Source organism: Physeter macrocephalus, chromosome 13 (genome assembly GCF_002837175.3).
Source record: "Physeter macrocephalus isolate SW-GA chromosome 13, ASM283717v5, whole genome shotgun sequence".
Lineage (NCBI taxonomy): Eukaryota > Metazoa > Chordata > Mammalia > Artiodactyla > Physeteridae > Physeter > Physeter macrocephalus.
The window spans coordinates 44,857,705-44,884,277 of NC_041226.1; the positions used below are offsets into that span (position 1 = coordinate 44,857,705).

The window sequence follows — 26,573 nt, forward strand, 5'->3', positions numbered from 1 at the left end:
ATGATATATTCAATAAGGAGTTAAAATCCAAACTATATGAATCCAAATCATAGAATTCAATATCAAAAACACAGCCTGATTAAATAATGTGCAGAGGACCTGAACAGACATTTTTCCAAAGAAAACATACGAATGACCAGAAGGCACATGAAACAATGCTCAATATCACTAATCATCAGGGAAATGCAAATGAAACTCATGAGATTTTGAGATCTTACACCTGTCAGAATGGCTATCATCTAAAATACAACAAATAACACATATTGGTGAGGATGTGGAGAAAAGGGAACCCTTGTATTGTATTGTATTGTATTTTGTGGAATGTAAATTGGTGCAGCTACTATGAAAAACAATATGGAGTTTCCTCAAAAAATTAAAAATAGAACTTCCGTATTACTCGGCAATTTCACTTCTTGGTATTTACCTGAGGAAAATAAAAACACTAAATCAAAAAGATATATGCATCCCTATGTTCATTGCAGCATTATTTACAATAGCCAAGATATGGAAACAAGTGTCCACAGATAGATGAATGAAAAGAAGATGTGGTATACATATACAACCAAATAATACTCATCCATAAAAAAATGAAATCTTGCCATTTCAAAAGCATTGATGAATCTAGAGGATAACATGTTAAGTGAAGTAAGTCAGACAGAGAAAGACAAATATTCACTTATATGTTTACTCTAAGGAAAAAATCAAATGAACAAACAAAACAAAAACAGACTCATAGATACAGAGAAAAAATAGCTGGTTGCCAGAGGGGAGGGAAGTGGAGGGTTGGGCAACATAGGTGAAGAGAATTAAAGGAAAAAAAACTTCAAGTTATAAAATAAACGTCACAGGGATGTAATAAACTATATAAGGAATTTAGTCAATAATACTATAATAATATTGTATGGTTATTTATGGTTACTACAGTTACTGCGGTCATCATTTCATAATGTGTTTAAATGTGAAATCACTATGTTGTACACCTGAAATTAATATAATATTGTACATCAACTATACTTCAATCAAAAAATATATATATATAAATCATTGATGAAATAATTTTATCATTCCCAAATGATCGGTTACTGAGGATAAAAAACAGATTCACAATAATTGTTTTTTCTTGAGGGGTACTTCTGGGAAAATTTTTCAGGTAATGGCAATCTTTTGTTTACAGTTTGCCTTTAAAATCTTCCAAAGATTATAAATAAAGGAGAATTTCATAGTTATACAAAGTTTATATTGATAAATAGTATATACACACACACATACATGTGATTTTTCATTTTGGATATTTACTGAAATTAGCTAAATAGGTTGTAATTTAAGTATGGCAGATATTTACTGAAAGCCTATTCTAAATAACAATGCTCTCTGATGTTAGGAATGTAAAGTTCCTGTCTCCAATTTGCTTATAATTTAGAAAAGGGAATTAATCTATTATTTTAGAACAAATATGCTCATGAATTTATACTTGTAGTTCTGAATATTTGTTAACAGTGCCTCAGATCCAAGATATGTATTGATTTCTATTTAAACTCAGGCATGAATTTGATTTGTATTTTCTATGGGAAGAATATATAAGGATTCAATCAAATTGTTAGTGAGTCATCATCTACATTGTAATCACAACTGCTCCAACTTATTACATGGTATAATATAATACTTTGAGGTAGAATTATTATCTTCATTTTAGAGATGTAGAAGTTACATGTGAATATAATATTACCAAATTTGTGAATATTCAAACACTATCGAACCATGGAAACATCAATGGTATACTTTATAAATATGTAAAAAGTGGGGAAATGTCAGGTTTGCTAATAGTTTAATTCTAAACAAAATCCGTACTCTCCAAAAAGTATAGGGCATAAAACAAGTAAAATAATCTATGGAGGAAAAAATCAGGATACAAAAGAAAAAGGAGGCTTCTGCTTGTAAGAGAATGGAAGACACACCAAAGTGCCCTCTAATTAAAATACCAGTAAATCTGGGCAAATTGCAACAATAACATTAATTTTTTGCATTGTTGGACTTGAAAGTAAGAAAAAACTCCAAGAAAAAAACTTCAGCCAAATAGCTGAAGAACAGTGAGGTGAAACCTTGGATAGAGTTTGCTACCTGAGTACAAAAGCCAGCATTTCCTTGGAGTGGATGTCCACACCTACGGTAAGATCTAGAGCATCTGCCTTGGGCCTAACATGAGGTGGGAGAATGATCCAGAGACTTTGCATTAAGCCTGGAGCATTGAAGAGGGCTGACAAAGCTTTATGTCACTGGTGGCCCTGGTTCTTTGTTAAAGCTGACTTATGCTTGCTAGTGGAAAGTGTGAAAAGATTTTAATGTAAAATGGAACCCAGAAATATGAAATAGATAATCTCACTCATGCTCCCTGAGGGAGATAACACAAGAACCAAGAGACTGATTTCCCATTAATGCCTGATTTCTAGACCAAAATTTACCAATGACCATCTGACAAGACTCTCTCCCCATCCTCAAGACAATAAACTAACTTCTTGGACTCTGGCTGGAGTCTGCCCTCCTTGCATTCCTTGCCCATAAATACAGCCTGCCCCAAACCCTCAGTGGACCAGCCTGTAGCTTGCTAGAGATTACATTTCCGGAATTGCAATTCCTCTGCTCTTCCAGAACAAACTCAATTTCTGGTAATTCCAGCTTGCCTCAGTTTACCTCTGTATTTAGGTTGACAAAATCATGTCCAATTAGGACCTGAAAGCTCCACAGACTAATGAAATTAACTCTAACTTCAAAATAATCTTACCTAACACTCAAGGAATCAAACTAACATGAATGAGACTTGTCAGAAACAAAAAACAATAGACTTAGACTCTCAAGCTTTTAGATGTTGGAGTTATTAGCTACAGAATATAAAAAAAAAACCTGTGAAATATTTAAAGAAATAATAGATTAAATTTTTCCAAAAAGCATGTAAGATGAGAACATCAACAACATTATCATATATATCTCAAAAAAATTCGAAGAGAAGTTTCATAAATGGACAATGTTGAAATTACAAATTTGCAGGGGCCTCTGCTGTTAAGTATGATGGATTAGCTTGTACCAAATGAACAATCTCCACAAGAATAACTATAAAGTGATAGTCTTAGAATACAAAATTTAGCTGTTTAAAGACATTAGAGATTAAAAAAAGATATCAAACACTTAGGAGGATAAATCCCAGATGGAAGGGATGAGAATTGAAATGAGGCCAACATCCTTTGCCATTTTCCCCTTGGGAAATGGCTGATTCACAGGCAGCACTAGGCTGAGTCCTTGAAGTACTGGTTTGCCCAGGCTTGTTGGTAGCCTTATGTGGCTGGGGAGACACTAACTGTAGTTCAGGGCAACCAAGGTAGTCAGGACTTTAGACTCAGAAAAAAGAATGACAAGGCATCATTGCTTGTCTTCTGGGCACTTGCTAATTTGTAAGACATATACAAGGAGAGACAGAAATCCAGGAATGGAAGCTAAATGCTAAAAAATTAAAACTGGTTCTGAGGTGAAAATAAAATGGCATTCATGGCCCAGCAGAGACCAATGGCCTTGATATACATACTGAAAGCAAACCAGGCGTAGGGTGACCCTCACAGATACTACATCTTAGTCTCAAATTATCTAATGTTTGTTTGGAAGAAGGTGTTTTGCTCTTACTTGAGTGTCGGTCAAAAGGAAAGTTATCTCTGAGAGAACTTAAGGTTGTCCATAGCCTCTATATATTCTCATACACAGTATTCATCATTCTCTCCAAAATTGCCAGTTATGCTATGCTACCTACTAGATGTTTACAGCAAACTTGTAAAATATTTAAATTATTCCTTATAAAATACACAAAATGAGAAAAGCACCTCATAAGCTATTTCTATAGAACTTTATGCCAAATACTGTAGGCAATTAGTTCAAGAAACTGAAATAAAATATGTAATAATTGGAAAAATAGGGAACTAATATGTCACTCCAGCAGTATATTTGATGATTAAATACATAAAAAATTGAAAGTACAAAATTAATCAATTTCATTACTAAAAGGAGAAATATAAATGTAATGACAAGAACATGGGGTTCATTATACTATGTTTTCTACTATTATGCTAAAATTTTTAATAATAAAAAGGTTTTTTAGACAGAAAACTTGTTGACAAGGCCCTAAAAATGGCACCATTTCCATAATTTAGTGTTACTATAAATTCTTAAAAACTTTCAAGAAAGAAATCAGCTCATATGTCGCAAAAGCTTTACCTTCCCACCCAGTAATTTTTCAGCCAGTTATCTGTATAAACACTCAAAGCTTAGGAAAAACTCTTAATGTATGCAGATACTAATGATGGTGTTATTTATAGAAAATAGAATGGATTATTTCACCAAAGTGTTTGATAATAGGATTAAGCTCAAGTAAACTGTGACATTTTTCATGTGAGTAAGAATTAGTAAGGTACTTCAAATGATGTATTTAAAATTTTTAACGAAATATAAATTTACACATATAATATAATTAATAAATAAAAACAACAAAATAATAATTCTTAGGTATGTTAATAAATCTAAATATGCCTATATTTAGATACCAGAGTGAGAGAGATGAAGACAATTGTAAATAGGCAATCTCTGTATAAATGTAGATACAGAGTTATGTCTGTATACAAGCACATATACACACACACACACACACACACACACACACACGCACATTTACGGAGAAATTTGGAAAAGAAAATATGCCACTCTGTTAAAAATGGTAACAATGATTATATTTAAGTTATAAGCTCATAGTTGGTTTTCCTTTTCATATCTATACTACTGTATATTTACCAGGTTTTCAATATATGTTCATAATTAGAATGAAAGAAAATGAATCTTCAAAAAATACAATTTCTATGAGTACAAAACCAAATTATTTTTAATTGCATGGAATTTTCTAATAATCAACCAACATCAGAAAATAAATCCAATAGAGACTTTTTGATACAAATATTTTCCAGTAACCGATAGCACCAAATTTTATTTCATAGCTTACATGAATCATACATTAGTGTGAGACATTTCAAGCACTTGAGAATAAGCAATTAGTGTTTTACTTTTAACTCAACCTTCTAAAGGATTTATGATGATTCCTATGTGATTTGTAATAAAATTCTTACCAAAACAAGAGCATATTTTTTGGTACAATTTACTGCATTGTTTTAAATCTGCATTTGATTTCAGTTGAAAACATTTTAAAAATTTGTTCTCCTAATAAAAATAGCTTTTAAAAATTCATTGACTTTTTTCCATATTTAATTTTATATGTCCCCTCATTTTTCATTCATAGTAGAACAAGCATGAATACATATATTAATAATTTTAATTGGCCTTGAATATGTTATAAATTACTACACGTTAAAGACTTATTTTTCAGTATTTTCCAGTATGGCAGCGAATTAAATCATACTTTCCAAGAGATACTGCTAACTTCATTTATGACTTGATTCTTTTCTCTCATATGATTCATGTGATTCCCAACTCTTGAATGTTGTTTGTATTGGTATAAAAGGCATTTAATTTCTACATAATGCTAATCTTATAAATGCCACTGATATGAATATCTTGTTGTCCTATCTTCTTCCCTATGTCACATCACTATTATGTCATAGAACCACTATAGTCCATGCCTCCAAAGTTCCTAGATGGCTTGGCCTTAGTCCATAACGTGATAAGGAAAGTCAGACCAGGTTGCTGCTGAGTTCTCTGATGGTCTCTTTGACACTGAACAAACATTTTGGAATGCTGTGTATTAGTTTAGCCTCTTTACATTTAATCACTGTAATTGTTACAGAAACACAATATAGTATTGAGAAAGGGTAAATTAGACTAGAGATTTTAAGTGACATTTGTGGATTTGAACAGGCATCTCTCTGATTGCAAAGACTACTTTCTTCACTCGGAACATCACCCGCTTTCTATGATGTCTAGATTTCAATTCAGAATCTATCATGCTTAACCTTTCCCTGAAATCTGCTGTGTCTTTCCTCTACTACCATGTGGCGTTCATTTCTCCACTGGCTATATTTCAGCCATAAAGGATTTCTCTCCATTTTTGAAGATGTCACACTTCTTTAGCTGTAAACCCTCACATTTGATTTATCTCTCGTCTGGAATTTACCACCACACCTACTCTGCTGCTCCAGTAATGTGCTAAACTAATGCCTAATAATTCTTTAGATTTCAGCTAAAAACAGCAACAACAAACACTTTCTCTATACTTCTCTACTTTTCTAGACTAGGCTAGGTTGGCTCCCAAGCATTATACAGATTGCACTCCCAAGTCCATTCTTGTAACACTCATTTTATTCACAAATATTTTGTTTACTATTTGCTTTCCTAGAGTAACTTGGAAGCTCTGTGAGGTAGGGGTAATATTCATAATGTTCACAAGTTCTTAACACAGAGCCGGCACAAAATAGATGTGCAAAAACTGCATCATTATAGGATGCATATATGTGTGGATATAAGAAGAAAGGAGAGGAAAGGAGAGAAAAATGCTCTGAATTTTCTTAATATTTACAGAAAATCTGCAAGGGCTGTACTCATAGTTTATCAATCCCATAAAATATCATATGAATCCCAGTAACTGTGGGGCTGAAGAGGAATTCAATAAAATGTTTATATAGCCTTATGAGTCACAATATGAAAATGTAAATAATTCCAAAAAAACAGTAATTATTGCATATCATTGTATTGTATTGTAACATACTGGATTATATTATATTGTATTGCATTATTTTTCAAATTAGTCATGCAAAGTAAATTCCAATGTTTTGCTATATTTTTTCTTTTGATTTCCCTGCCTCTTTTTACATTTTAATATTCCTCATTACCTTTAAAGAAAATAATACACAGTATTAAGATAAAATCTTAATACCTATTTATAGATAGCGCAAGTTAATAAGGTGTAGAAAACACCTTTTAAGCAGTAAAAGCACAATGTAAATACAAGGGATTAACTTGAAAATGTCCTAGTTGTTCTTTAAATCTCTTGAAACTGGTGAAGTTTCTGCTGCAGCAGGAAAAGTAGGTTCTCTAAGGTTTGGTAATGTCAGATTTTTATCTAAGTTATGGGATATATTTAATGTCCAATTCCTAGAGGGCTGAGGATATGGTAAGAATTCCTAAAATTTCCTTCAATTTTTTTTTTCTATTTTATTGCTGATTTAATCAGGAATATCTTTTTAAACCCCTTGTTTTGTCACACTCTTTTAATCTTCTGGAATACTGGATAAGTGGAACAATAGCTAAATAATTAGTAGTGTTCAATTATAAAATGAAAGATTCAGAATTCCTAAGAAAGTCCAATTTCTTAAGAATTTCTTCAGTCTCAAAAGACTGCTGTGTAAAATTAGACAAATTCAAATGCTGGCAGAGCTTAACTCAATAGACCCCTCTATACTCATATCCTTTTATGCTATGGCAATTGTATTTAAAGTCACTAAATTTAAAAATTTAAATTAGTCATGTCTTTTGGCTCTTCATAGCATCGTGATTTTTATACTAATGTTAATTTATTGTTTATTGTTCAGTCCTAGTCACTGGCTGGCCTGATTTCATCAACGTTCTTTCTTTATTTTTAAAATGATATGTGCATATTTACAAATGGAATTGATCTTAAACAGGCATTTGTTCTGTAGAATGCAGTGTTCTTGAAAAGCAAATGTCATTCATTTGACCTTAAAATTTGATAAACATGTATAAAATCATTGTCCTTTTATTGATATTTACTTTTACAGGTAAAATGAACTTATTAAAATGTTACAATAAAGTTTGCATGCTTCTGCTCCAAGAGATGGCAAATTATAACATGTGCTGCATGTTATTTAGTATTTATTACTCTCATAAGGACAACATGGATACAGGTTAATAGATTTGTTTTCTAAGCTTGAAAAACATTTTTGGGGACATTTGAATATAATTTCTGGCTATTTTTGAGAGAGATTTGTATCTAAGATATTTTGTTTCACCACCTTATAAAAGAGGGTGTTAAAGCACTATATCTTTTGGGGGGGAAATTTTTGACATAGTCTCTTAAATAATAACACTAAAGAAGGAGCTAGAAGTGGAGAGAGACAGGGAGGGAGGGAGATTGATACCATTTCCTTATTTCTTAAAGTGTCAAGTCATTTACCCTTTTTAACTAATAGTTAAGCTCTTGAATATATATGTTAATATTCTAATGCTCATTTAATGTGATAATCACTAGGAATCAATAGCCCAGCAAACAGGAGTAAAACTTCAAAAAATTAAACTAGTGAAAATCATTTTATAGCCACAGATATCTTCTTGGCAAATAAAAAATGGGAAATATGTGTTGTTCTCTATTGACTACCTGAATTGTTTCCCTTTACCTCCTATTTGGGGACCTCACTTCACAGTAGTTGAGGTAAGTTCTGTTGCTTCCTCCTGATTCTTTTTTTTTTTTTTTTTTTTTGCGGTACGCGGGCCTCTCACTGTTGTGGCCTCTCCCGTTGCGGAGCACAGGCTCCGGACGCGCAGGCTCAGTGGCCATGGCTCACGGGCCCAGCCGCTCCGCGGCATGTGGGATCCTCCCGGACCGGGGCACGAACCCGTGTCCCCTGCATCGGCAGGCGAATTCTCAACCACTGCGCCACCAGGGAAGCCCCCTCCTGATTCTTTAACACCAGAGTTCCTTTAATAGAGCTTGAATATGTGGTCACACTCTATGATTGCCAAATGTACTTTTTACGTGTATATTAAATGTCTTATGGATAATTATGTCACCTATTAGACACAAACATAGGACACTTACATTATTTGTCTTTTTTACTTGTTCAGGAAAATTAAGACACATAAAAAAGGTTGAAGAGAGCAAACGTTCATGGAGATTTTCCCACTAATTATAGAAAAGTAAGAACAAAACCTTCGAATGTATGTATCTGGTTTTTTTTTTTTTTTTTTTTTTTTTTGTGGTACGTGAACCTCTCACTGTCGTGGCCTCTCCCATTGCGGAGCACAGGCTCCGGACGCGCAGGCCCAGCGGCCATGGCTCGCGGACCCAGCCGCTCCACAGCATGTGGGATCCTCCCAGACTGGGGCGCGATCCCGGTTCCCCTGCATCGGCAGGCGGACGCGCAACAACTGCGCCACCAGGGAAGCCCTATGTATCTGGTTTTAAACAAATCATTCACTTCCTTGCAAGAGCAAAATTCTTAAAAAAAATTTAAATGTGTAAATGATACCTGCCATAGTCAGTACACCCATTTATAATTGTCTACTTCTTTGTCTGACTTCTGTATGAGATTCTAAACTCTTCAAAAGCAGAGACTCGCTTCTTCATAATATTAGTCTCAGCAAGCATGTGGCTGGCAGATTACATTTCCTTTACTTAGAATACAAATACATTTTTCAATATATCCAACAAATTATTTGGCCCATGTTTTCTAAGTACTTTTAATCTTTTTTTCATTTCATATGAAGTCTTGTACATAATGCATGAGATAAAAGATTTAAAGATGAGTAAGAAGCAGAAGCAGCAACTACAGATTGAAAAAATGGAAAACTGAGAGGTGTCTTAAGTTTTCCTTAATCTTAAATCTTAATGAATAAAGCTGTGATTCTGTGTAATTTGCTGGTATTACACAGATTACAACAGTAAAATCACGTCATGGTGTGATACAATGTGTGTAATACTAAAGATCTAGAACTAAATACCTTTGTTGTTATCCATTCCTCCCACTGCATACAGAGTTCCAACTGTAGATTTTCTAGGTTTAGTTCTTGGACTTTGCATTAAAGTTCTTCTTTCTGGCAATAGATGGTATTTCATTGCTTCCAGAATCAGCTTTTGACATTCCAGATCATTCTTAAATAATGTATGGTTTTCTAGGTCAGCCAATATCTGTGAATAATGTACAATCATTGTTAATAATTATTTTTATAGAGATGAGCATAAGGCATCAAATGAAAAGTAGAAGATTAGTACCTATGATATTATCCCTATACTGAGAGGGATGCGAAATATAATAAAAATTAATTACACTTACAAATAAATATGAGTAAAATGCATGGCTTCCAAGAGAAACAGAATGGATATTATTTTTGATTCCATATTATTTATTATCATTTTGCAACATAGAGTATAAAGGTACTTCTAAAGATCACTTTTCCAATTCCCTTTCTTTTTTAAGAAAGCTGTTCACAAGTCAAATATAGTTGCCTATTTGGCCATAAACATGTCTGGTGAAGTAAATTAAAAAATAAACTTCAACAAATTAAGTCCTAACAAGTCTATCATAAATATTCACATATTTACTATAAGATGTTCCAAGTATAGTTTAAATCCCTTTCAAACTAAAAAAAACTCAATAAATGAAATTTATGCTCATAACATCTTTTTAATTATGCAAGCAGTTGAAAAGCTGTACATCAGGCAAAGTAATAGCTTCCAGCAGTGAAACTAAAAAATAATTTACCAAAAATCCAGCACCTGAGGGAATAATAGAGTGAGACCAGAGTTTTAAGTTCTATTATGTCTCTCTTTTACTACAGAAGGTTATCATCTCTACAAATTATTTTCTGTACAATTCTTTGAATGTAACCAAAGTATCTTTAATTTTCCTCTTTCTCTGTCCCTCTTTAGATTTTCTTTTTTCTTGACTCTTTCAGTATCACATTCTCTTTTTTTGTTCATGAATCCTGTTTTACTTCAAATGAGTTAAATCTGTCATATGGATTTAGAAAATTAATAAGTAGAAAATTTAACATTGACTCACTGACCTTTTCTTCTACATTGATAAGACACTGTACCACATTGGTACACAAATTTATTGAGTGAATAAATTGGCAGCATATAATTAATTGATTTTAACACTATAATTTGAATCTTAATTAAATAAAGTTATTTAACCATTGTAATACATAAATTACTGATGGAGGTGTCAGAAAGAATATAAAAACACATAAGATATATATATAAGAGGTGGGAAAGATAACAGAATGGCTCTGAGGCTGAATAAGGAGTGTAATGTATTAGAATTACCAGATGCTTTGGAATATAGAAGGGAAGATGTTTAATTAAAGTCTTGCTTATGCTTCTCTTCTTATATATTAAAACTTTAGTTGCCTTCCTACCCATTTCTTTCTTTTTTAAGGGACTACTCTTATACTTGTAAGATATTAATGAATAGAAACCTTAATGAAATAGAGTTGGGGGCTCAGAGGGGGAGCTCTCATACTCTGAGACAATAGTAGAGCCCAAGAAAAAGAAGAAAGCCTCCTCTTCTTTCCTGGCAAGGACTCAACCCATGAAAAGCCAGGAACAAACTCATTTGTTTGCTTAAGGGAACTATTATAGTTGTTAAAATTCAATAAGGTGATATATACATTGATGATAAAGCTGAAGCTAAAAACATTGATTGTGTCATCTATTTGAATAGCTAAATATTTATATATTTCTAAACACTTACACAATGTAGATAAGGACTATTTAAAATTTTTATGGATAATATACAATTATAAAGAAATGTAAGGAATCCTGTAAAAATAAAGTATCAGAGGAGAGTCAACCCTGAGTGCCTAGGTTTAAAATACTTTCAAGTAATAATTTCTAAAAGGAAATGAATTTCTCAATGTTGATAGATGTATGCATAAAAATATATTACATATTATTTATGTTAAAGTATGTACTAGAACTTGAAAAAGAATATATACATATATATTTATAACTGAATCACTTTGCTGTATACCTGAAACTAACAGAACATTGCTAATCAGTTATACTCCAATTTAAAATAAAAATTTAAAAAAGATGCAAATTCAAATAAAAAAAAAAAAAAGAACTCCTTAGAGCTAGAACTTAGATCTCAGACTCCCTAGACCTCACTGCATGTGTGGCTGTCCACTTAGTCTTGAGTAAGGCTTGTCTTAAGTTTCAAAATCTCCATTTATGGGCAAACACCTCCTCTCCAGGCCTCTTCAATGCCCACTTGGACCTCACATGTCTGCACATATTATAAATGGTTAAGAAACAGAGAAGAAGCCAACAGATCACAAACTTTTACATAGAGGGGTCAGCAGAAGGATCAGCCATTAGAAAGACAGTGAAGTTTGTTTTGAATGAGTTTAAAGCATCTCTGCTTCATTCTCTCCCCAACTATCCAAACCACACTTCCTTGGGCTCATGAGTAAGGTGGGCTGGCACTCCTCCCCTGGGCCCCCTTCATCCCATCAGGAGGCTGCCAAGTTTGCTTTGGCATGAACCACACCCACCAACTTCTCCCTGTTTAGTATCTCCGTTCTTCCATCCCCAAATGTCAACTGTCTAATCTGATTAACAGTTTCTAAATGTGAGAACGCCCTACTCAGGAAACACATGGTTTATTTAACTCGAGCCTTCTGAAGACAGTGCCCCTGTTTTTCTTGTTTCTCCCAATAAAAATCAGCTCATAGCAAGCCAAAAAAGAAAAAAAAGAAAAAAAAAAGATCTGGAAGATATACAATATAAAATTAAAACTTGTACTTTATTTCTGTAAAATGATGAAGATATTCTGTACTTAAATGATATTTTCCATTTTATTAACAAATCATTTTGTAAAATTTCTTAACTTTCGTGTACCCAATCATTTGAAAAATTTCTTTATTTGGAAAAAAAATTGAATTCTTCATAATCTCTGTACTTATTACTGTGTGTTTTCAAACTATTACTTGTAACTATTTCTCACTTATGAGTACTATATGACTAGTGTTTGTATTTCATCTCCCCTGACACCTTTTAGGATTAGTCCATCCCAAATTCAGGCACAACTTCAGAATACAAGATGGTTAAGCTGTCCTTTAAGTTTGGACTATCTTTAGATTTTCTGCAATGATCCAAGATTAACACAATTTTTTCTCCTCACTATACAATGGAAATTAGTTTTGTTTTTTACATTCTTAAATTTTTGAAGAAACTTAAACTACTGTAACAGTTCCTCTGCTTGTCTCACTTAGAAAAAATATCAATATGTTTCAATAATTGTATACTACTTTGAAACATACTCATGTTTATGTACAAGAATTTGTACAGTAATTGTCTATAAATCAGATTTTATTCTTAGGATATTATATACCAATACCCTTCCCAGTCAAAGATAATCATAGTACAACTTAGTTTTCAAGAAAATGCCCTTGGAAATTTGTCAATATCTTCACTGTTAGATATGTTCTTATGCTTGGGATAAAAATTGACTATGTCCCTATGAGTTAATTGTGCATTAAACTTCAAGAAAAGATCTCACTATGTGCAAAATAATGTTTCAGAATATTTTGTCATGTAGAAAATATGTCAGAAATAAGAATATCCTTGGACTTAATATGAAGGATAGCATAGGGAGTATTAACGATTAACACTGTGTAAAATTCTAGGAAGCTGATCCATCTGAGGATCCATGTCAGCTAGGCAGTCACTTTGCAAATATGATCTATCTCTCTATAACATTGGTAGTTTATCTTTGTGAGTAAATAATGACCATCAAGTTGTAGGGTAAACCTATAGTGGCAGAAGAGAACTGGGTCAATAAACATATGCAAATCTTGTGTATGATATTCAGAAATGACTAACATAAAAAGCTAGAATAATTTATCCCTTAATAGCTAGAATACTCAATAGTAACTTTGTTAGTTCCAGTTGCCAGAAATGTTATAAATTTTTAATTAGAATAAAGATGTTCTTTGAAATTGTTTATATTAAACATTATTACTTTAATTTTGTACATTCTTCTTAAAGTTTACTGGCTTTATCACTAACTTCACTTTAATTAGGAAAAAATAAAAAGAAATACAATTATTTAAACAATATTCTTTCAAATGACCATTACATTTGTTATTAAATACAAATAATTTGATTGTTAATGGTTTGAGGAGTTGAACCACATATTAGCAACATAAAAATATTTAATGTGGAGGACCTTCAAGATGGCAGAGCAGTAAGATGTGGAGATCAAATTCCTCACCACAAATATATTAAAAATGCATCTATATGTAGAACAACTCCTACAGAACACCTACTAAACGCTGGCAGAAGACCTCAGACTTCCCAAAAGGCAAGACACTCCTCATGTACCTGGGTAGGGCAAAAGAAAAAAGAAACAAACAGAGACAAAAGAATAGGGACGGAACCTGCATCTCTGAGAGGGAGCTGTGAAGGAGGAAAAGTTTCCACACACCAGGAAGCCCCTTCACTGGTGGAGATGGTGGGGTGGGTGGGGGGTGGTTCTTCACACCGATGGAGGAGAGTGCAGCAACAGGGGTGCAGAGGACAAAGTGGAGAGATTCCCACACAGAGGATCAGTGCCAACTCACCATCCTGAGAGGTTTGTCTGCTCACCCACAGGGGTGGGTGGGGGCTGGGAGCTGAGGCTCAGGATTTGGTCAGATCCGAGGGAGAGGACTAGGGTTGGCTGCGTGAAGACAGCCTAAAGGGGGTTAGTGGGCCACAGCTAGCCGGGACGGAGTGTGGGAAAAAGTCTGGAACTGCCTAAGAGGCAAGAGACCATTGTTTCAGGGTGCACTAGGAGAGGAGATTCAGAGCACTGCTTAAATGAGCTCCAGAGATGGGCGCAAGCCGCGGCTATCAGCATGGACACCAGAGACGGCATGAAACACTAAGGTTGCTGCTGCAGCCACCAAGAAGCCTGTGTGCAAGTACAGGTCACCATCTACACCTCCCCACCCAGGAGCCTGTGAAGCCCGCCACTGCCAGGGTCCTGTGATGCATGGACAACATCCCCAGGAGGACACATGGCACACCTCAGGCTGGTGCAACATCACGCCGGCCTCTGCTGCGCAGGCTCACCCCACATTCCATACCGCTCCCACACCCCGGCTTGAGTGAGCCAGAACCCCCTAATCAGCTGCTCCTTTAACCCACCTCCTGTCTGGGTAAAGAACAGATGCCAGAGGGCAACCCACATGCAGAAGTAAGCCAAATGCAAAGCTGAAATCCAGGAGCTGTGCGAACAAAGAAGAGAAAGGGAACTTTATCCCAGCAGCCTCAGGAGCAGTGGATTAAATCTCCACAAACAACTTGATGTAGCCTGAATCTGTGGAATACCTGAATAGACAATGAATCATCCTAAAATTGAGGTGGTGGACTTTGGGAGCAACTGTAGACTTGGGATTTGCTTTTGACATCTAATTTGTTTCTGGTTTTATGTTTATCTTAGTTTAGTATTTAGAGCTTATTATAATTGATAGATTTGTATATTGATTTGGTTGCTCTCTTTTTTTTTTATACATATATATATATTTTGCTTTTTCTCTTTTCATGAGTGTGTATGTGTATGCTTCTTTGTTTGGATTTGTCTGTATAGGTTTGCTATTATCATTTGTCCTAGGGTTCTGTCTGTCCTCTTTTTTTTTTTTTTAGTATAGTTTATAGCACTTGTTATCACTGGTGGATTGGTTTATTGGTTTGGTTGCTCTGTTCTTTTTTAAAATCTTTTCTTACTGCTTTTTTATTTTTTATTTTAATCATCTATTTTTAATTTTAATAACTGTATTTTATTTTATATTTATTTATTTTGTTCTTTCTTTCTATTTTTTTTCCCCTTTCTTCTGAGCTGTGTGGCTGACAGAGCCTTGGGGCTCCGGCTGGGTGTCAAGCCTGAACCCCTGAGGTGGGAGAGCCGAGTTCAGGACATTTGTCTACCAGAAGTGTATCATCCCCATGTAATATCAGTTGGCAAGAGCTCTCCCAGAGATCTCCATCTCAATGTTAACACCTAGCTCCACTCAACGACCAGCAAGATCCAGTGCTGGACACCCCATGCCAAACAACTAGCAAGACAGGAACACAACCCCACCCATTAACAGAGAGGCTGCCTAAAATCATAGTAAGGTCACAGACACCCCATAATACCCAGCAGAGGTTGTCCTATGCACCAGAAAGACAAGATCTAGCCTCATCCTCCAGAATACAGGCGCCAGCCCCCTATACCAGGAAACTACACAAACCACTGAACCAACATTACCTGCTGGATGCAGGCAACAAAAACAATGGGAACTAGGAACCTGCAGCCTGTGAAAAGGACACTGCACACCCAGTAATTTAAGCAAAATGAGAAGACAGAAAAATACACAGCAGATGAAGGAACAAGTTAAAAATCCACCAGACCAAAAAAATGAAGAGGAAATAGGCAGTCTAAATGAAAAAGAATTCAGAGTAATGTTAATAAAGATAATCCAAGATCTTGGGAATAGAATGGACAAATACAATTTTAACAAGGACCTAGAAGAATTAAAGAGCAAACAAACAATGATAAACAAGGCAATAAATGCAATTTAAAATTCTCTAGAAAGAATCAATAGCAGAATAACGGAAGCAGAAGAACGGATAAGAGACCTGGAAGATAAAATAGTGGAAATAACTACTGCAGAGCAGAATAAAGAAAAAAAAAGAATGGAAAGAAATGAGGACAGTTTCAGAGACCTCTGGGACAACATAAAATGCACGAATATTAGAATTATAGGGATCACAGAAGAAGAAGAGAAAGAGAAAGGGACTGAGAAAATATTTCAAGAGATTTTAGTTGAAAACTTCCCTAATATGGGAAAGGAAATAGTTAATCAAGTCCTGGAAGTGAAGAGAGTCCCACACAGGATAAATCCAAGGAGAAACATGCCAAGACACATATTAATCAAAATATCACAAATTAAATGCAAAGAAAAAATATTAAAAGCAGCAAGCACAAAAACAACAAATAACATACAAGAGAATCCCCATGAGATTAACAACTGATCTTTTAGCAGAAACTGTGCAAGCCAGAAGTGAGTGGCAGGACATATTTAAAATGATGATAGGGAAAAACTTAGATTTGATGAAGAAATTAAAACCTTTACAGAAAAGCAAAAGCTAAGAGAATTCAGCAGCACTAAACCAGCTTTACAACAAATTCTAAAGGAAATTCTCTAGCAAGGAAACAAGAGAAGGAAAAGACCTACAATAACAAACCAAAAACAATTAAGAAAATGGTAATAGGAACATACATATCAATAATTACCTCACATGTAAATGGATTAAATGCTCCAACCAAAAGACACAGACTGGCTGAATGGATAAAAAAACAAGACCCATATATATGCTGTCTACAAGAGACCCACTTCAGACATAGGGATTCATACAGACTGAAAGAGAGGGTGTGGAAAAAGATATTCCACGCAAATGGAAATCAAAAGAAAGCTGGGATAGTAATTCTCATATCAGACAAAATAGACTTTAAAATAAAAATTATTACAAGAGACAAAGAAGGGCACTACATAATGATCAAGGGATCAATCCAAGAAGAAGATATGCAATTGTAAATATTTATGCACCCAAAATAGGAGCACCTCAATACATAAGGCAAATGCTAACAGCCATAAAAGGGGAAACTGACAGTAACACAGTCAGAGTAGGGAACTTTAACACCCCACTTTCATCAATGGAAAGATCATCCAAAATGAAAATAAATAAGGAAACACAAGCTTAAAATGATACATTAAGCAAGATGGACTTAACTGATATTTATAGGACATTCCATCCAAAAGCAACAGAATGCACATTCTTCTCTAGTGCTCATGGAACATTCTCCAGGAAACATCATATCTCGGTCCACAAATTAAACCTTGGTTAATTTAAGAAAATTGAAATTGTATCAAGTATCTTTTCTGACCACAATGCTATGAGACAAGATACCAGTAACAGGGAAAAATCTGTAAAAAATACAAACACATGGAGGCTAAACAATATACTACTAAATAGCCAAGAGATTGGTGAAGAAATCAAAGAGGAAATCAAAGAATACCTAGAAACAAATGACAGTGAAAACATGATGACCCAAAACCTATGGGATGCAGCAAAAACAATTCTAAGAGGGAAGTTTTTAGCAAAACAATCCTACTTCAAGAAATAAGAATAATCTCAAATAAACACCCTAACTGTATACCTAAAGCAGTTAGAGAAAGAAGAACAAACCAACCCCAAAGTTAGTGGATGGAAAGATATCATAAAGATCAGATCAGAAATAAATGAAAAAGAAATGAAGGAAACAATAGCACAGATCAATAAAACTAAAAGTTGGATCTTTGAGAAGGTAAACAAAATTGCTAAACCATTAGTCACACTCATCAAGAAAAAAAGGGAGAAGACCCAAATCAATAGAATTAGAAATGAAAAAGGAGAAGTAACAACTGACACTGCAGAAATACAAAGGATCATGAGAGATTACTACAAGCAACTATATGCCAATAAAATGGACAACCTGGAAGAATTGGACAAATTCTTAGAAAAGCACAACCTTCCAAGTCTGAACCAGGAAGAAATAGAAAATATGAACAGACTAATCATAACTAATTAAATTGAGACTGTGATTAAAACTCGTCCGACAAACAAAACCCCAGGTAAAGATGGCTTCACAGGAGAATTCTATCATTTAGAGAAGAGGTAACACCTATCCTTCTCAAACTATTCCAAAATATAGCAGAGAAGGGAACACTCCCATATTCATTATACAAGGCCACCATCACCCTGATACCAACACCACACAAAGATGTCCCAAAAATGAAAGCTACTGGCCAATATCACAGATGAACATAGATGGAAATATCCTCAACAAAATACTAGCAAACAGAATCCAACAGCACATTAAAAGGCTCATACACCATGATCAAGTGGGGTTTATCCCAGGAATGCAAGGAACCTTCAATATACTCAAATCAATCAATGTGTTACTCTATATTAACAAATCGAAGGGTAAAAACCAGATGATAATCTCAATAGATGCAGAAAAAGCTTTTGACAAAATTCAACACCGTTTATGAAAAAAACCTCCAGAAAGTAGGCATAGAGGGAACTAACATCAACATAATAAAGGCCATATATGACAAACACACAGCCAACATCGTTCTCAGTGGTGAAAAACTAAAACCATTTCCACTAAGATCAGGAACAAGACAAGGTTGCCCATTGTCACCACTATTATTCAGCATAGTTTTGGGTGTTTTAGCCACAGCAACCAGAGGAGAAAAATAAATAAAAAGAATCCAAATCAGAAAAGAAGAAATAAAACTGTCACAGTTTGCAGATGACATGATACCATATAGAAAGAATCCTAATGATGCTACCAGAAAACTACTAGAGCTAATCAATTAATTTGGTAGAGTAACAGGATACAAAATTAATGCACAGAAATCTCTTGCATTCCTATACACTAATGATGAAAAATCTGAAAGAGAAATTAAGGAAACACTCCCATTTACCATTGTAGCAAAAATAATAATATACCTAGGAATAAACCTACCTAAGGAGACGAAACACCTGAATGCAGAAAACTATAAAACACTGATGAAAGAATTAAAGATGATACAAACAGAGAGAGAGATATACCATGTTCTTGGTTTGGAAGAATCAGTATTCTGAAAATGACTATACTACCCAAAACTATCTACAGATTCAATTCAATCCCTGTCCAACTACCAATGACATTTTTCACAGAACCAGAACAAAATATTTCACAATTTTTATGGACACACAGAAGACCCTGAATAGCCAAAGCAGTCTTGAGAAAGATAAACGGAGCTGGAGGAATCAGGCTCCCTGGCTTCAGAGTATACTGCAAAGCTACAGTAATCAAGACAGTATGGTACTGGCACAAAAATAGAAATATAGATCAAAGGAACAGGATAGAAAGCCCAGAGATAAACCCATGCATGTATAGTCACCTTATCTTTGATAAAAGAGGGAAGAATATACAGTGGAGAAGACAGCCTCTTCAATAAGTGGTGCTGAGAAAACTGGACAGCTACACGTAAAAGAATGAAATTAGAACACTCCACTCTCTAAGACCATACACAAATATAAACTCAAAATGGATTAAAGACCTAAATGTAAGACCAGAGTCTATAAAACTCTTATAGGAAAACATACGCAGAACACTCTATGACATACATCACAACAAGATCCTTTTTGACCCACCTCCTAGAGAAATGGAAATTAAAAAAAAAAAAAAAAAGAAAAATGGGACCTAAGGAAACTTAAAAGCTTTTGCACAACAAAGGAAACCATAAACAAGGTGAAAAGACAACACTCAGAATGGGAGAAAATACACATGAAAGGATGCTCAACATCACTAATCATTAGAGAAATGCAAATCAGAATTACAATGGGGTATCACCGCACACCGGAGAATGGCCATCATCAAAAATCTACAAACAATAAATGCTGGAGAGGGTGTGGAGAAAAGGGAACCCTCTTGCACTGTTGGTGGGAATGTAAATTGATACAGCCACTATGGAGAACAATATGGAGGTTCCTTAAAAAAGTAAAAATAGAACCACCATATGACCCAGCTATCCCACTCCTGGGCATATACCCTGAGAAAACCATAATTCAAAGGGTCATGTACCACAATGTTCATGGCAGCTCTATTTACAATAGCCAGGACAAGGAAGCAATGTAAATGTCCATCGACAGGTGAATGGATTAAAAAGATGTGGCACATATATACAATAGAATATTATACTACCATAAAAAGAAACAAAATAGAGATATTTGTAATGAGGTGGATGGTCCTGGAGTCTGTCATACAGAGTGAAGTAAGTCCGAAGGAGAAAAACATATACCATAAGCTAACTCGTATATATGGAATCTAGAAAAAAAATGGTTCTGAAGAACCTATGGGCAGAACAGGAATAAAGACGCAGATGTAGGGAATGGACTTGAGGACACGGGGAGGGGGAAAGTTAAGCTGCGATGAAGTGAGAGAGTGGCATGAACATATATACACTACCAAATATGAAATAGATAGGTAGTGGGAAGCAGCCACATAGCACAGGGAAATCAACTCGGAGCTTTGTGACCACCTAGAGGGGTGGGATAGGGAGGGTGGGAGAGAGACACAAGAGGGAGGGGATATGGGGATATATGTATACGTATAGTTGATTTACTTTGTTATACAGCAGAAACTAACACACCATTGTAAAGCAACTATACTCCAATAAAGATGTTAAAAAATATATTTATTGTGTTTTAATCCTGTGTGCTTACACCTAGACACTACTCAAACTTCATTTTCCAAGAATATTTATATGAATTTATTTCAAATTCTTGCTATAAATTGGAAATTATGATTCTGAAAATATTGCTTCATTAAAATAAAATGTACTATTCAAGTATCTAGATTTTGCATTGGTTTTCCAACCTCCAAATAAGAAAACATTCAAATAATTGTCTCCTTTCTCTATAATTTACCTTAATGTGTCAAAAACAATACCCTCTTGGCTAGAATCTGTCATGATTCTCTGCAGCAACTTTCATGTATAAATACTACCTTAAATTGTAACATTGTAACATTTCTCTTATCAAAAGTAAACAAAATCAAATGCACAAATTTGTGCTGCACAACCTACTCTTATTACGCAGAGGACATACAATTCTAATTTTGCAGTAAGACTAAAAAAAATCTACATTATATATAATGTTAGTTGCTGAGAAGAAAAAAATAACTATATTCTAAGGTATTCCTTAAGTAAGAGTAATATTGCCTGAATGAAGACATAATCTGAAAGGCACGGTATCTATCAGAATCTGTACAAAGCATTGCAAACACATCTTTCTGTACCTTTTATCTGGTTAAAGTGTCCATTGGAAAATGGAATGCAATATTGAATAAACAGTTAAAGAAAGATAAGTGTAAACTTATTATGGACCAAAGAATGTATTGAGACTTCTAAGACTATATCCTTGGGCAATCAAAGTTATGAAAACATTCTCACATTAATAAGAGAGTGACAAAATTTCATATACCTCATATTATTTCATAATATTTGAAACTGTTTTTTTGCTATTGGCTGTTGTGCTAAAATAATCGACTCACAGAATTTGAATCTATAAAACAAAATTGTTTACTATTAGAAGTGACAGTCCTTAGAAAAGAAGTGACAGCTTCATACATAGTCTTTCAAGTTTTCTGCTTGAAAAAATAAATAAGATGAATATTATCCTATACTGTAAACACCAGGAAAAGTGATTTTCTACTTCAATGTCTTATAAATAGGGGGTACAAATAAAATATTTTCAGGTGTTTTTATTAAGCAGTTTCTAAGACTTTCTACAGGGAAACAATGACTTAGTAGTCACACTGAGTGTGACCTTGAAACTTGAGCCTATTTAACAGTCAGTGGAGGTGCTGGTCAAAGAGAGAGTCAGTTATGACAGAACTTTGTGGCAACACAATAAATAAACTCATAGGTAGGGCTGTCCCACTTCTCAAGGGGAAAACATAAGTTGTCTCATGCCTAGGGAGGTTTTCTATATATTTCCACCTTTTTTGATAGATTTGCAAAGACTATAGAGAGGGAATTGGACAATTATGCTCAAAAGTTTGCCATGTAAGTTAGTTGGTTCACCGATTTTTTGTAGCCCTTCATCAGTTATTATTTCAGTATCTGCTTGCAACTGGAATGGCCTAAGCTTATGCAACAGAAAGTAGCTCAAGCGTGGCCAGAACATCTGTCTGCAGCCTGAAAAAGACTCGTCTATATGAGTAGATAGACCTGCATCTTACACCTAAAATCCCATTAACATCAGTTGAAAAGAATTTTGACAAAGAATAGAATCATTACATTTTAAGAGACTGAAATATCTTCTTGTTCTTTTTGCTGGCATACTGACGATTCTGGGTAAAGTGTGTGAGGATATTATTTTTATATTTAAATAAGTGAGAAAAGTAGACAAACAGAGCTTTTTATATTCTCTTTCAGCCCTATCATGTCAAAAGGGAAACAAATTACTGACATGTGAAAGCTTACATCTGATACATCTGAATGATACAGCAGAAAGATTCCTTCTCAAGTTATTTGGAAGAAACCATCTATGAAGTGAGAAGTAGGTTCATTAATTTTATTCTGAATACAGAAATATTTGATTGCCTTGAGAAGAAAAATAATTGGCTAAGCTGACGGTACAAATAGAGAAGAATAATGACATAATCAAAACAAGTAGAGCTCATAATATTAACTCAAATGACAGTTCTTATTACCGATAAGTGAAATGGGTTTCATGCATTTATAATTTATGATTAACTTATATTTATTTAATATAGGTTTGGAGTTCTGTAGGTGGTTTGAAAGCTCAGAATTTCTAATACTGAAATAAGTCATCCTGTGCCCTGCATGAACATCACCTCCAACCTGACAAATTTTATTGCATCCTAAGTAGGCTCTGGATCTTGCATGCATTCATTCATTCATTTAGCAAATATTTAGTTAACATCTATTTTCTACCAGGTGCTATAATAGGTCCTGGATACCTGCAATCTCTCTTACCACTAATCTATTCTACTCAAATCTACCATCCTCCCCACCTATTAGAACACCTTCATTAATTTACTTTGTCTAGGCTATATTCAAAACCATGCATTATTTCCTTATTGTTTGCATGACATTATTCAACAGCTTCAGACTAGCACGTCATAAATTCTATAACTTCATTTTAGCTATTCAGTCACTTTCCCCAATACCTTAGTTCACATTATTCTGTATTTCATAATTTAGCTCTTCTGATCTCTTTCCTCTCATCTGAACAGATTATGCCTTTAAAGAAAGTGATATTCATAATGCCTTTCCCTCTGGGGCTTCAATTAAAATAGGACCCAATCTTCAGAGTCTAGTTTAAGTCCTATTATCAATACTTCCAGAAGGACTTACCTATTGATCAGGCCACAGTTGGCATAATTTGTTTTTATTGGTCATATCAGACTTTAATCAATTGCCACATGTATAGTCACTTAAGTGATTCATAGTCATGCTAAGTCATAAACTTATAGGAAATCAGGGAACATGCCTGGCACTTCTTCTCGAATACAACTAAGAGGGTCTCCTAAGAATTGTTTAATAACTAGTTAAGTTATTGATCATTTACTATGATTAGAATATTTATTAATTTATTTTAAATAATATATTAAGTTTTGAAATTTGAAAATATACAATGTATAAGTAGAAATATATTCAATATCACATCCCAACTTATATAAATTAATAAACTTCACAAATATTTATGGTGTTTCAAAATTATCTTTGCTTAACAACCAACCAAATATCTGTATTTCTAAATGATTTATCACAGACCCAGCTGATGGTTTGCTTATTTTCAGTCATGGTCAATAGCAAAATTCCATTACACAAATAATTTGGGATATTGGACATGATGGTAAGGTGATTTTGACTCAACTAAGAAGCATTAAACTTGAATGTTCCACTGACAATTCAAATTCACAAATTTAAATCTGAACTTTCCCATTATCACTCTCCCTTCTGTATTGGCTTAAGCCTTCTACTTTTTATTGGTTGTTTAGGGTATTTCTTTACCTGTACTTCTATTTTAATATATTTCTGTTTAAGATGATTCAAAATATTTTGGAAAATATGGTATCAATAAATAATTATTCCTCAAATTTGTCTTCCTTCCTGAAATACCTGATCTTTGAAAAATCTATTTAGCAAAGTTTATTATCTTTTCAGTCAACTCTACATCCAAAGCTTCAACTAATATTATTGATTATTATAATATTGCCTAAGACTCTTCCATTCCACTATTCCCTTTCCTTTCCAAAACCCACTTGACAGTCTTATTAGCTCTTTTCTGAGTTTTTGAGAAAGATTCATAATTTGAATTCTTATATGTGGTACAAGCAATCACATACAGAATTCATACTACTCACACATACTGTCCTGAACATATACATTCAAAATTTACTGCCTTGCTATCTTGTTTTAATGTCTTACATTACAATTGAAAGTATTTCCTAATGTAACTTTAAGCACCTAGTTCAGGCTCATTTCTCTTTGTACCTCCAGACCAATTTTCTACTTTGACAAGGCTATTCTATTTACTATCCTCCGTGTGAACAATTTCTTTATTGCATCTTTAATGTGATTTTAAATCTTTGTACTATCTGACTCTTAGATGAGAATAGTTGCTTTACCCTGTGTAAAAAGTTTATGTCTTTTCTTATATAAACAATATCCTTAGGACTTAAACTTGGTCTCTAATTTACTTAATTCATGATTTAGTACTGTATTGTTTACATTTTGTAGTCACCAGTAGAAAAAATATACTGCTTTTATCTTGCTTGTATGGTTTCATATGTATCTCATTCTTAAATATTAACTGTATTTATTTGAATTTTAAAGGTGAAATTAGTAGGAATATATCTTTATAAAATTCTGTTATTTGCGATCTTATTTTGCAAGAGGATAATTGAAAATGAATGTGTTCAAATGTGTGCAGATTCATCATGGGAAGTCATTGTTTGTATTTATGCTTCTTTTAGATTTTCCACAAAAACATTCCTGACTGAGAAACACAGATCACAGTAATTGGTAAGCCATCTTTGCCATCTCAGTGAGGAATCAGACTCATATTGAGAAGAATGGAAATTGTATATTTGTACTTTTTGAGGACACCATGACACCTATGAAAGAGATTTGCAAAATCTGTAGCACTGGATTAACTGAAGGCATTCTTAACCTTTGAGCTGAATGTAGTAATAACTTTCAACATGTTAAATATGTATTGGGCTATGTCTGTGTTATAGCCTTCATGACGGAGAGATGCATAAGCCCCAGCATTTATTTTCAGAGACATTATATCTGAGAACATTATCAAAGTGTTTAATAAATATTTTGATACACCAATAATATTTATCTTTTCTTAGAATGAAATCATAAATAGATATTTGTATTTGTCTTGATGCTTCCTTTCTCTAAACTTCCCCTTCTTTTCTAAAGATGTCTAGCATGCTCCTATGTGCCTAGTCTCTATTATAAACCTTCCCTGGTGTGGACAATATCCCAAGTAATAATTTACATGAAATTTGTGGATCACCTTTTCTTGCAAAACTCATGTATCTGCTAGTTACCAGGACTAAAAAGATCAATACCAGGACTAAAAAGATCAATCTCCTAAAGAAAAAATAATCTTTAAATATTTAATTGCTACTAGTTGGATAGTTTTACTAATATAACATTAATTACATTTCAATACTAGCTATTATTTTCTGAATTTGATGAACTGTATTATAGCCAAATGGGGTTCTCAAAGCATAATATCAATTCAAACCATTCTGTGATAAGTAAAATGCTACCAAAAGAATAAAATTAATTGTGATATCCAGTGTTATCCTGTATTTCTGTAAGCTTTCTTATAAGAGATTTCTCTGACTTAAGAGGTAACACAACACCACAAGACTAACCAGTAATAAGAAGTGCAATGCACTAAGTATAAGGGTCATTCTCAAGTACACCTTCCTTGAGAGAGGTATATCTGCAAGTGGCCAGACACTATATCCAGAAGAGGTAAATACCTTAAGCAACTGAAGAGACTGCATTCATTTATTATTTGGAAAACTGGCTCTCCCAATTTCAATAATAATGTGAACCTGGTATTAAATTTTTGTTTAGCCCTATCTCAATTACCTTTAAATAAAAACCTTCTCTTTTCTCTCACACTAATTATAAGATATCAGTCAGTATTTTACTTTCCTCATTTCACTAAGAGA

At 34.0% G+C, this 26,573-nt stretch overlaps 1 protein-coding gene across 2 annotated transcripts in view; it reads right to left on the bottom strand.

Moving 5' to 3' along the window:
* The window catches only part of KLHL1 (kelch like family member 1), a 420,028-nt gene that overhangs the window by 87,302 nt on the left and 306,153 nt on the right, over nt 1–26,573 (bottom strand). For both annotated transcript variants that reach the window (XM_007102521.1, XM_007102520.1), the window contains one exon: nt 9,715–9,901. In XM_007102521.1, coding sequence (XP_007102583.1) covers nt 9,715–9,901 — 187 coding nt within the window. The remainder of the gene's footprint in view (nt 1–9,714; nt 9,902–26,573) is intronic.